The sequence below is a fragment of the Chiloscyllium punctatum genome, chromosome 30 (genome assembly GCF_047496795.1).
Source record: "Chiloscyllium punctatum isolate Juve2018m chromosome 30, sChiPun1.3, whole genome shotgun sequence".
Taxonomy (NCBI): Eukaryota; Metazoa; Chordata; class Chondrichthyes; order Orectolobiformes; family Hemiscylliidae; genus Chiloscyllium; species Chiloscyllium punctatum.
This window is the reverse complement of record NC_092768.1, coordinates 44433371-44445993: the sequence shown is the minus strand read 5'-3', so window position 1 is coordinate 44445993 and position 12623 is coordinate 44433371. Positions and strand designations below refer to the sequence as shown.

Here is a 12623-nt window from a genome sequence, read left to right as displayed (position 1 = left end):
CCCGGTAATGTGTGATCACTGACACTGATCGTCACTGTCCCGTCTCTCCCGGTAATGTGTGATCACTGACACTGATCGTCACTGTCCCGTCTCTCCCGGTAATGTGTGATCACCGACACTGATCGTCACTGTCCCGTCTCTCCCGGTAATGTGTGATCACTGACACTGATCGTCACTGTCCTGTATCTCCCGGTAATGTGTGATCACTGACACTGATCGTCACTGTCCCGTCTCTCCCGGTAATGTGTGATCACTGACACTGATCGTCACTGTCCCGTCTCTCCCGGTAATGTGTGATCACTCACACTGATCGTCACTGTCCTGTCTCTCCCGGTAATGTGTGATCACTCACAGTGATCGTCACTGTCCTGTATCTCCCGGTAATGTGTGATCACTGACACTGATCGTCACTGTCCTGTATCTCCCGGTAATGTGTGATCACTGACACTGATCGTCACTGTCCTGTATCTCCCGGTAATGTGTGATCACTGACACTGATCGTCACTGTCCTGTATCTCCCGGTAATGTGTGATCACTCACACTGATCGTCACTGTCCTGTCTCTCCCGGTAATGTGTGATCACTGACACTGATCGTCACTGTCCTGTATCTCCCGGTAATGTGTGATCACTCACACTGATCGTCACTGTCCCGTCTCTCCCGGTAATGTGTGATCACTGACACTGATCGTCACTGTCCCGTCTCTCCCGGTAATGTGTGATCACTCACACTGATCGTCACTGTCCCATCACTCCCGGTAATGTGTGATCACTCACAGTGATCGTCACTGTCCTGTATCTCCCGGTAATGTGTGATCACTGACACTGATCGTCACTGTCCTGTATCTCCCGGTAATGTGTGATCACTCACACTGATCGTCACTGTCCTGTCTCTCCCGGTAATGTGAGATCACTCACACTGATCGTCACTGTCCCGTCTCTCTCGGTAATGTGTGATCACTGACACTGATCGTCACTGTCCTGTATCTCCCGGTAATGTGTGATCACTCACACTGATCGTCACTGTCCTGTCTCTCCTGGTAATGTGTGATCACTTACACTGATCGTCACTGTCCCGTCTCTCCTGGTAATGTGTGATCACTGACACTGATCGTCACTGTCCCGTCTCTCCCGTAATGTGTGATCACTCACACTGATCGTCACTGTCCCGTCTCTCTAATCATATATAAGAACATAATCACTGAGAGCAGCCGTAGATAACAAAGCCCGTTTATTCTGCACCAGTATTTAAAACAACGCTGATTAATGTCATTTTCGCCTCAACCACGTTTTCCTGTCTGCACCCCATCATGCTTCAACTGATTACTAACTAAAATCTGTCCATCTGATTGTAAGTCTACTCCATTTTGCAGCATCACTGTAGTTTGGGGCAGCAACATCCACAGGGTCACAATCCTCTGTGAGAACTCACTTCTCCTCATTGCCGATTTAAATCTGCAGCCCCTTGAGGAAAGATGGTCTACTTGGACAAACCCCATTGCTGTGTGTGTCTCTGTGTGTACTCGCATGTCTGCCTTCTTTAACCCACATCAATTTGTCCAACCCAAATTTCCATCGGGATGGAGCTTGGGGTTGGTATGTCCTCTAACTGCTGCAGTCACTGAGCTGCGCTGTTCGGCCACACATTCCACAAATTGGGAACATGTTGGAGGTAGAAGAATGGACTCTGGAACACTGGGCTGACCAGTCTCGGAGTCGCTGGGCTGACCAGTCTGGGGGTCACTGGGCTGACCAGTCTGGGGGTCACTGGGCTGACCAGTCTCGGAGCCGCTGGGCTGACCAGTCTGGGGGTCGCTGGGCTGACCGGTCTGGGGGTCGCTGGGCTGACCAGTCTGGGGGTCGCTGGGCTGACCGGTCTGGGGGTCGCTGGGCTGACCAGTCTGGGGGTCGCTGGGCTGACCAGTCTGGGAGACGCTGGGCTGACCAGTCTCAAAGTCGCTGGGCTGAATGGTCTGGGGGTCACTGGGCTGACCAGTCTGGGGGTCGCTGGGCTGACCAGTCTCGGAGTCGCTGGGCTGACCAGTCTGGGGGTCGCTGGGCTGACCAGTCTGGGGTCGCTGGGCTGACCAGTCTGGGGGTCGCTGGGCTGACCAGTCTGGGGGTCGCTGGGCTGACCAGTCTCGGAGTCGCTGGGCTGACCAGTCTGGGGGTCGCTGGGCTGACCAGTCTGGGGGTCGCTGGGCTGACCGGTCTGGGGGTCGCTGGGCTGACCAGTCTGGGGTTCGCTGGGCTGACCAGTCTGGGGGTCACTGGGCTGACCAGTCTGGGGGTCGCTGAGTTGACCAGTCTGGGGGTCGCTGGGCTGACCGGTCTGGGGGTCGCTGGGCTGACCAGTCTCGGAGCCGCTGGGCTGACCAGTCTGGGGGTCGCTGGGCTGACCAGTCTGGGGGTCGCTGGGCTGACCAGTCTGGGGGTCGCTGGGCTGACCGGTCTCGGAGTCGCTGGGCTGACCAGTCTGGGGGTCGCTGGGCTGACCAGTCTGGGGGTCGCTGGGCTGACCAGTCTCGGAGTCGCTGGGCTGACCAGTCTGGGGGTCGCTGGGCTGACCAGTCTGGGGGTCGCTGGACTGACTGGTCTGGGGGTCACTGGGCTGACCAGTCTGGGGGTCGCTGGACTGACCGGTCTCGGAGTCGCTGGGCTGACCAGTCTGGGGGTCGCTGGGCTGACCAGTCTCGGAGTCGCTGGGCTGACCAGTCTGGGGGTCGCTGGGCTGACCGGTCTGGGGGTCGCTGGGCTGACCAGTCTCGGAGTCGCTGGGCTGACCAGTCTTGGAGTCGCTGGGTTGACTAAATTCCTGGCCATCATGGAGAGCTGACGTGAATGGGGTGACTGCTGCCTCTCCACACTCTTCCCTTCCTCACCTTGGTGTAATGTTCCACCTTCAGCGGCCGATTTCCCCAACGAAGAGCAGTTTACAAAGGGAGGTATTCCCTCCTCCCACTGGGGATCTGGGCTGGAAACTGTTGAACACAGCAGTCCTTTGCAATAAACACCGAGTGCCTGCCCACATGGGGTTTTTGGAACCGGAAGGAAATTGCATTTCATGGCCATTTTGTATGTTTTTGTTTTCAACCCCTTGTTTGTGTGTTTAACGAGGCTGCTTTTAAAACTTTGGTTCTGTTCTATTGCATCACTAGGGAGTGGGCCTATCAGGAGGGCTTCCTCATGGGCCTGCTCCTTGGCCTGGTCAAGGTAGTCATCAATAGCTCCAACCAGAGAGATGTGGAGGGGCTAGAGCTCCCACCTGTGGGCACCTCTTCCTTGGTTAGGCCTGTCTTTGATTGTCAATGGAAAAGGAACATGCAGAGTGCTCCAGGACAACAGAGACCGAGAGAGACTGATGGGCCATATAAGGGCTTGTGTACACCAGCACCCTAGTTACTGTATTTGGTCAAATTGTGATAAGTTTCTGTTGATCTTTTGATTTTTTTTTGTTAAATTTCCCCAGCTGACACAGTCGAACTTGCTTGAAGCTTAAAGAACAGAAAGTGTCTGAGCTTTCCTGACTCGATATCTGTCTTTATATCTTCTCTTCACTGCCAACTTTAGACAAACATATTCTGCCATTGCAATGTGGCAGCTCCAGTGTTATTCTAACTTCCACTGTGGGCCTTAGATGACCAGGAACTTCGGGAAAAATGTATCAAATCCATCTCACATATAGCAAGAGGTCCCTTCTTCCCATCACCTGGGCTTCATTTGAACCCAGTTTCCAGCAATCTATGTATTCATCAAGCTGGTATCATAGAACTATTGCTATTCAGACAATCTGTTGTGTTTATATACTCCATGTTGATTTTGCTTTTAGAATCATAGAACACCTGCAGTGTCAAAGTAGGCCATTTGGCCCATCAAGTCCACACTGCCCCTCCAAAGAACATCCATCACCCTACCCGTTTCCCTGTATCCCTGCATTTCCCATGGCTAATCCAACTAGCCTGCACATCCCTGGGCACTATGGGCAATTTAGTGTAGCCAACCTAACCTGCTCATCTTTGGACTGCGGGAGAACATGCCAACTCCACACAAACAGTTGCCAGAGGCTGGAATCAACCCAGCTGAGCACTGCTAACCACTTAGCCATCGTGCATCCCAGTAATCTGAACAATTCCAATGTATCTTCAGCTCTCCAAGACTAAAACTAGATGTTCCCTGACCTGCATTGGGAAAGTGAATCACTTCACAACTTTAAAACCCTCACCCTTGCATTTGAATCCTTCATGGCTTCATCTCCCTCCCACTTAGACCATAAAGTATAGGAACAGAATTCAGCCATTCAACCCACCCCATCAGTTCTGCCATTTCATCAAACAGATCTACAGCACGGAAACAGACCCTTTGGTCCAACTCGTCCGTGCTGACCAGATGCCCCAACCTAATCTAGTCCTATTTGCTCACACTTGGCCCATATCCCTCCAAACCCTGATGTCTTTAAATGTTGTAATTGTACCAGCCTCCACCACTTCCTGTGGCAGCTCATTCCATACACGTATCACCCTGAGTGAAAACATTGCCCCTTAGGTCCCCTTAATATCTTTCCCCTCTCACCCTGAACCTATGCCCTCTAGTTCTGGACTCCCCCACCCCATGAAAAAGACCTTGTCTATTTGCCCTATCCATGCCCCTCATGATTTTATAAACCTCTATAAGGTCAGCCCTCAGCCTCCGTGCTCTGGGGAAAACAGCCCCAGCCTATTCAGCCTCTTCCTATAGCTCAAGTCCTCCTGGATGATTTGTTTCTCAACCCCAAACTCCTGCCTTCTCCTGCAACCTATGATCCCCTTTCCAATCAATAATCTGTGTATCTATAAAAATATTCTCAATGACTTGGCCTCTACAGCCATCTGCAGCAATGAGTTCTGTAGTTTAACCACTCCCTGGTTGAAGAAATTCTTTATCTCAGTTCTAAGGGGTTGTTCCTTCACTCTGAGGCTGAGGTCTCTGGACGGAGTCTGTCCTGTCTTTTATAAACTTTTCATGCCTTATAACTTTAGAAATATCTATGTTTTCCAAACAATGATATTCTACACATTTCCAATTTAAGCAGCATATCATTAGGAGAAATGCCTTCAACTTCCAAGGCTCTAAGGAATGGAATTTGCTCCCTGGTCCTCTCTTGCTTCCCTTTCGAACGATTCTGTTTGGTCCAAGCATTTGAACAAGCACCCTCATCTCTCCTCCTGAGGCTTGGAGGGTTACATTTGTTCAATAATATGTTTGTGAATTGCTTAGGGTGTTTTATAGGCACTGAACCTATACTGTTGTTGTGATGCTGTCTGTCAGGCCTGAGCCTCAGCCTTGGGGACTATTCTTGCCAATAAGCTGTTATTCAGGTATTAATCGTGGAGCAGCTCGGTTCTGTATTGAAAACGTCTCAAGATGGATAGCTGCCTTGCCCCATCCTTTACTATTAATACATCTTCTCCCTATCAAAGGTCAGAATTAAACAACAAGAAATAACTGGGTTTGAGTATTGCCTACTAAGTTTCATAGAATCCCGACAGTGTGGAAACAAGCCTTTTGGCCCAACAAGTCCATACCAAGCCTCCCAAGAGTAACCCAACCAGACCCATTCCCCTACATTTAAAACCTGACTAATGCACCCAACCTACACATCCCTGAACACTGTGGACAGTTTAGCATGGCCAATCCACCCTACCCTAACCATCTTTAGATAGTGGGAGGAAAGCAACGCAGACATTGGGACAATGTGCAAATTCCACACTGAGCCACCATGCTGCATTTGTTTTGGATTATTTTTCGGATTGACAAGTTGTCGGCTGAACATTTTTAAACATAATTACAGAGGGATTCAAACACTTAATGAATGAAGACACAATGAATCATCACCCAGCTCTTTCTAATGTGTATATGACAAATAATGAGAGTAAATGGGTCAGTGTTTTGTTTCCAGGATTGAATAGGCTTTATAATTGAGGCAACAAAGAGTTAAGGAGGGAAATTTTATTCACACCAATAAGCATATAGAGAATAGTAAAAGACAGTACGTGTATCACATGGAATTAAAGTTATATTGAATGTAATTATTCTTATCAGCACTTTCTGCTTCAAATCCCAAAACTCCCACTTGCAAAAATTCTGAATAACATGTTGAAATATATGGCTGGCAGAAGGGGCTCTCTAAAAAAAAAAATTAATCTATGTGGCGGTGCTAATCTCTATAAAGCCGAGTCCAAATGTTAAAATTTGGATGTTCCAACATCTCCCGGTCAAGATAACTTCACCAATCGCAAGATTTTCCAGGATAAATCAGGAAGATGGAATGGAAGGTAAGTTGGGAAAGAGGTTGGGTTCTGACTTGTGGCATTCCACATGTACTCAGGGTCCCAATGCCTGGCTTTGAGGACAAGAATTTCTTGTGTGTTTTATTATTTGGGATTCACCGTTAACAGAGTAGGGCATAAGATGCAAAGAACTGCTTTGCACTAAAGTTCCAAATCTAAACCAAATAACTGTCAATTCTTCAAGTGGTTGAGCTTTAATGGCCCTAGCTTTGCCTAGCCTCCTGCTTCAGGTATTAATACCTCTACATCATCTAATTTTGCAGATTAGATTTGAACTGGCCTTTTTCTTGCACTTATCATTCTTTTTTTCATTTTTCAGTATATCCAACATTGTTGGAACAACCAAGTCAGAACTTCACAAATTCATTAGCAAGTACAGGTAAAAGTTAAAGCCATCTCAGAAATACACAAAATGTCAAAGGTGTAAATTACAAAAATTGCAGAGCCAAAAGCAAACATACTCCCCATCACGTAAATTAGTTTAAAGATGACTTATTAAAATCATTGATTTTACACTTGAAGATTGTGTGAAAGAAATCGATATGATCCCTCAGAATTGGTAGATTCCTTGAGTAGCCTCACCATATTGTTCCGTGACTGGAAAAAAAAAGAAAAACATGGTATGTCGATTTGCATTCTGTGCTGGAAAATGTCTCCTCTGTTAACTTGGCTGTTCATCTCTGAGTCACTGCTTACCTCTGCGGTGACAAGCTAGTAGGTATCTGTGGGTGAAAACAGAGAAAAACATCATTAGTCGGTAACCAAAACTTCCAGCTGTCACCCAGGCTTAAATACACACGTAAGAAAATGGAATAACTGGTTTGAAATCCTGGGTCCGTTTACTCTGCCCTCCCCCATCATGGCAGTCTGATAAACTGATAGTGGAGGTGTTGATGTGATGGTCATGTGTAATCCACAAACCCTAGCTAATGGTTTGAATCTCTCCGTGAAAAATCTGCATGAAGCTGATGTGAAGGCAATCATTGTCAATTGTTATAAAAAATGCAATCTGGTTCATTACTGTTCTTCAGGGAAGGAAACCGGTCTTCCTGACTTGGTCTGGTTTATAGGTGACTCCAGAACCAATGTGGTTGTCTTGTAGCTGCCCTCTGGTAAATTGGGGATGGACAATAACTAGCCAGCACCACCCACATCCCATAAAAGGAATGTAAAAGAGGAATTGTTAACTAATCAACATCTAAAGCAACACACAGATACAAGATGAGGTAACTGCCAGGTTTGGAGAATTTTGAGAACCATAGGCCCAAGGAGCCATCATAAGATCACCTGATTCGGCTGATAGTTCCCTTGTGGCCTTATAGGAATGCTTGGCTGAGTTCCAAGGCTCACAATTTGATTACTTCAGCAACAGTCTACATTATCAGATAGAACTGCAGTAGTTCTGTTTGTTTGATGGCTTTAAATAAATTATTCCTTCTTTGATATCATTTGTCAATGTCTGAATTTATTCAGACAAGACTACAAAATACCAAGTGAAGTTTCTCTTATTAATATCATGTGACTGACACTTCTTTAGGATTGTGAAAGCTGATCTTCTTTCCCATCAGCATTTCAATGTTTGCTACTGTTATACAGCTTACTGGCTCAGTGCACACTGAGTTAAAGGGCCGTGGGAAGTGAGTGGATGAAATTGTGACAGGCACCTAGTACAACGTTCTGTGGAATAGAGAGGTCCTTTTAATGGGGTCACTTCAGCACTTGACCATTTTCATGGCTGCCTCCAATCGGTTTCCTGAGGTGGCAGATTTGACCCAATCCCACGCCCACCTCCCCAGGCATGAACACTGCATCTGGTGAGCTTAAATCACAACAGGTTGGTTAAAACGTCCTGATTTGAGCTGCCGGTCACAATAGCAAAAAAAAAGTACACATTATTCACACTGGAGTATAAGTACACATACTTTTACAAGGGGGATCAGATGGATTATGTCCAGATTAAGGAGTGAATGACAGTATGGAATCTAATCAAGTATTGATGTCAATTTATCAGTGAATGAGAAATTCTATGTGTCTGATTACATTTGCCATTGATGAACAGGTACCAAACAAAGGAGATAACAATTATGAGAGAATGGGCATTCTTCATGTGAGTACACAGATTACTTACCAAGCTGAATCTCTTTTGACTTGTCATTGTGGTTCACCCTACAGGAGTACTTGCTTCCACTCTGGGGGGTGAAGGCTGCATGAAGAGTGAGTTTAAAACTCCAATCTGACTCAAAGGACAGGTCAGACTGATTGGCATTGGGAATGACTACTCCATTTTCCAGCAGCTCCATCTTGATGTTGGGGGGGCTGAAATCTTTGGCATGACAGAGCAGCACGTTGGGCTCACCCTCCTTTATCAGTTTGTAGGTATACACCTGTACATTCGGAGAAGAACCTAGGGACAGAGCAAAAGTTCAGTGTCAATACAAATCAAGAGCACTTGTATTCAAACCCATCACCAACACTGAGTGGGGTCGCTTAGATGCTACCAGAAGCTGGGAGATTGCTACGTAATGATTGGAATTGCTTGGTCCCAGCTTCTGGAACAAACAAGATCACTCAATCCCAAGCTCTGGGAGATACCCATGCACTGACTGAAATCTCTCATTTTCAGACTTTGGGATATATCCATACACTAACGGAAATTGCCCAATCTCAGCCTCTGTGAAACATTTATGTGAAAGACTGAACTTTTGGCCTCACTTTCTGAGAGATTGAAGGGAGATCTCCTGGTCGCAGTTTCCAGATTTCTGTCCGCTAATTGGGAATTCTGAATGCCAGTAATGAACAGAATAGATAGCTAAACAAACAAAAAATATTAAAATGAAACTGAAGTAGGAGAGGGATTGTTGAAAAGTCAGAGGAGAAGAATGACCAGAAATACAAGATACTGAAAACCGAATAAACAGCGTGTGGGATGGAAAATGAAAGTAAAGGTTTAGCCTAGTATCTGGGGAAGATCAAAATGTCATGGTTGCTACACATTTAGAATAGCAAGAGAAAATGCTAGAGATGATCCAAGAAAGTTAGTATTTCTTTGTTTTTGACAAATGGTCATTGATCTGAAACAGTAACTCTGCCTCTCTCTTCACCGATATGGTCAGGCTGTTGAGTATTCCCAGTATTTCATGGGGAAAATCTGTAGGTTTGTAGAAATTGAGTTCTGATAAACCAAGTGCGCAATGTTTTGGTACTTCTGATCACTTTCAGTCATAGAATTAGAAACCCAATCCCTCAGCCATGACTTTCCTGGTCAAATTCTCACAATTTCACAAACCCACTAACATCCTTATAGGATCATAGACTCCCTACAGTGTGGAGACAGGCCCTTTGGCTCAACAAGTCCACACCGACCCTCCAAAGTGTAACCCACCCAGACCTATTCCCCTTCTATCCTACATTTATCCGTGACTAATACACCCGATCTACATAGAGCACAGCAGTTCAGGCAGCATCCAACGAGCAGCGAAATAGACGTTTCGGGCAAAAGCCCTTCATCAGTTTTTATTCCTGATGAAGGGCTTTTGCCCAAAACGTCGATTTCGCTGCTCGTTGGATGCTGCCTGAACTGTTGTGCTCTTCCAGCACCACTAATCCAGAATCTGGTCTCCAGCATCTGCAGTCATTGTTTTTACCACCCAATCTACATATCCCATAGTGTTCAGGGATGTGTAGATTAGGTGCATTAGTCAGGGGTAAATACTATGGGCAATTTAACATGGCCAATTCAACTAACCTACACATCTTTGGACTGTGAATCACCCGGGGAAAACCCACGCAGACACGGGGAGAACGTGCAAGCTCTGCACAGACAGTCGTCCAAGGCTGGAATCCCTGGTGCTGTGAGGCAGAGCAGTGCTAACCACTGAGCCACCGTGAGGATATCAGCTGCCTACATTATCATGGGGTAAGACAACAGAAGACCCTGAAACAGAGCTCAATACTCTACCTCCTTCTGAAGGTCTCCCCCCTTCTGAAATTAATGGGCTTCCGAGTCATGTTTGTGAACTGGAAGCCTTTTCACTTACTGCTCCTGGACAAGGGTCAGTCCCCCGAGGTATAATTAAAGAAATGGGCCGGGGCGGGGTGAGAAGAGAGAGACAGTTCAGGTTAGAGGGGCCATATCTGAAGTGGAAATTATTTTGACAGCTTTAAGAGGCGACCTCGGGATCGACCCAAACAGTAAGCCCACTACTTACCGCCATAGCACATGGCCATGGTCACGATCACGGCCAGAGTGATCAGTTTCAGCATCATTTTGGCTAATTCAACGTCCAACTCTGGGATCACTTGGGTACACCGTCCGCTCAGAAGTCTCCTCTCCCACTTTGTGCCCTTCACTTCCTGGGTTCCCGGTTAATCTGCAGTAGGCACGCCGCCCTGCACCAATAGAAAAAAAGCCCGGCCCCTCTAACCCCGCCCACAAAGCCCGAAGCAGCCAATCGCAATATTCTTCCCGTTGTGCGTCATCCGTCTCCGGGTAAAGGACGTCTGTACAGTTTGTGAAACGGGCGACACACTGGGCGGGTAGACAACACGGGTGAAAGTGAAACTCCATCCACCCAGCAAATGGCTGGGTCCCATGTACCTCATGATCAGATTTAGGGGAATTGCGTTCAGCAATCTGGGAAGCAGGTCATTAAAAAAGAAACACGGATCAAAATCATACAACCACCGAAACGGTCCGCTCGGCCCATTGTCTCAGGGCTGGCTGTCTGCAGAAACAGATCAGCTGGCCCCACCGTTTCCTCTTTGCCCCGCAATTTTCTGCCTCTTCAGAAAGTTAGCTGTTTTCCCTTTGAAAGGCACGGTTCAATCCGGCCCCAGTCAGTCCGTTCCTGATCCAAACCATTGGCTGCGGGGGAACTAAAATACAAGTTTTATTTTCTTCGCCTGGTAGTTACTCCTTCGGCCAGTCAACGCCCTCTGGTTTTCGATCAAAGGTAACCGCTTCGCTGTGTTTACTCTTTCCCAGGCCTCTCACGTTATTGAAAATCTCAACTGAACTTCCTCTTAACCTTCGGGAGATGATGATCCCACTTTGCCGACCTAACCTTGTAATTGAAATTACTCATCCCCAGAATTCATCGAATAAATATCTTCACTCCTTCAAATGATATGCCAGCTTAACACAATGAGGCCAAAACAATTCGTTTACAGATTTATCATAACTTCAGACCTCTATTTTTTTTTAAATCCCCTATGCTTTATTTGGCAGTTTCTCTATCTAAACTGTCACTCTGAATGAGCGATGCACAGAAATCTCCAGGATTTTTCTTCTGCTTCTATACCTCCTTTAGATTTATTTCCTTTTTCTAAAGTCTTACCTCATTCTTCCTCCCAAATTGTACAACTTCTCGCTTTTCGGCATTGAACTTCAACTGCCATATTTCTGTCCATTCCACCAGTTGGCATCTAAGTCCACCAACCACCCTCCTTTCAAATTGTGCCGTTGTACCCTAGATACAGGCATTATGTCCCTAGAAACAGGGGAAAACACGCACAAAACAAACATGGATACTGTAAACACTGCCTAAGGAAATGTGAACAGTGATTGGGAATGCATAGATATATTTTTAGAAAAAAGCCTGGTGCAGGTGAATAAGCTGAAAACATGTTCAGACAACCAAAGATATAACACAGTAGTGGAAAATTCGTGAAAAATTGTGATTTTTAAAGGGGAAATGATGTTCACTAGAAAGCAAAACAAATGAGCCAGTGACGGAAGCAAAATACTGTGGATGCTGGACACTCTAAATAGAAACAGAAGGTGCCGGGGAAACTGAGCAGGGGAAACTGTGGAGACAGGAACGCAAATTTAGCAGTACGAGTCCCATAGCCTGGTAAAAACAATGACTGCAGATGCTGGAAACCAGATTCTGGATTAGTGGTGCTGGAAGAGCACAGCAGTTCAGGCAGCATCCAAGGAGCAGCGAAATCGACGTTTCGGGCAAAAGCCCTTCATCAGGAATAACGAAGGGCTTTTGCCCGAAACGTCGATTTCGCTGCTCCTTGGATGCTGCCTGACCTGCTGTGCTCTTCCAGCACCACTAATCCCGAGTCCCATAGCCTGTCTATGGACGTTCAAAAGAAAAGTCATTGGATTCAAAATTTTCTCTTTGTCTCTCTCTCTCCTCAGATGCCTGACTTGCTGAGTTTTTCCTGCACTTTCTGTATTTATTTTAGCCTGTAATGGACACTGTGGTAGAATATAGGGATATGAGTAAAACTAAAACTTCACAAAAGGCTTTATTTATGTTTATGGGTTCATTTATGTTGGAAAATAAATA

General features: G+C 46.4%; 1 protein-coding gene across 2 annotated transcripts; it reads right to left on the bottom strand.

Moving 5' to 3' along the window:
* Positions 1–5968: 5968 nt before the first annotated feature.
* On the bottom strand, positions 5969–10708 carry LOC140455480 (beta-2-microglobulin-like). Of its 2 annotated transcripts, XM_072550406.1 has the most exons (4): positions 10533–10708; positions 8453–8728; positions 7021–7046; positions 5969–6921 (listed from the first exon to the last, which is right to left on the bottom strand). In XM_072550406.1, exons 1-3 carry the CDS (start codon positions 10588–10590, stop codon positions 7036–7038), a joined length of 345 nt encoding a protein of 114 aa, XP_072406507.1. In that variant the 5' UTR covers positions 10591–10708; the 3' UTR covers positions 5969–6921; positions 7021–7035. The 2 variants fall into 2 exon arrangements, with proteins under 2 accessions (XP_072406507.1, XP_072406506.1); XM_072550405.1 differs by having other exon boundaries at positions 5969–7046.
* Positions 10709–12623: the final 1915 nt, after the last annotated feature.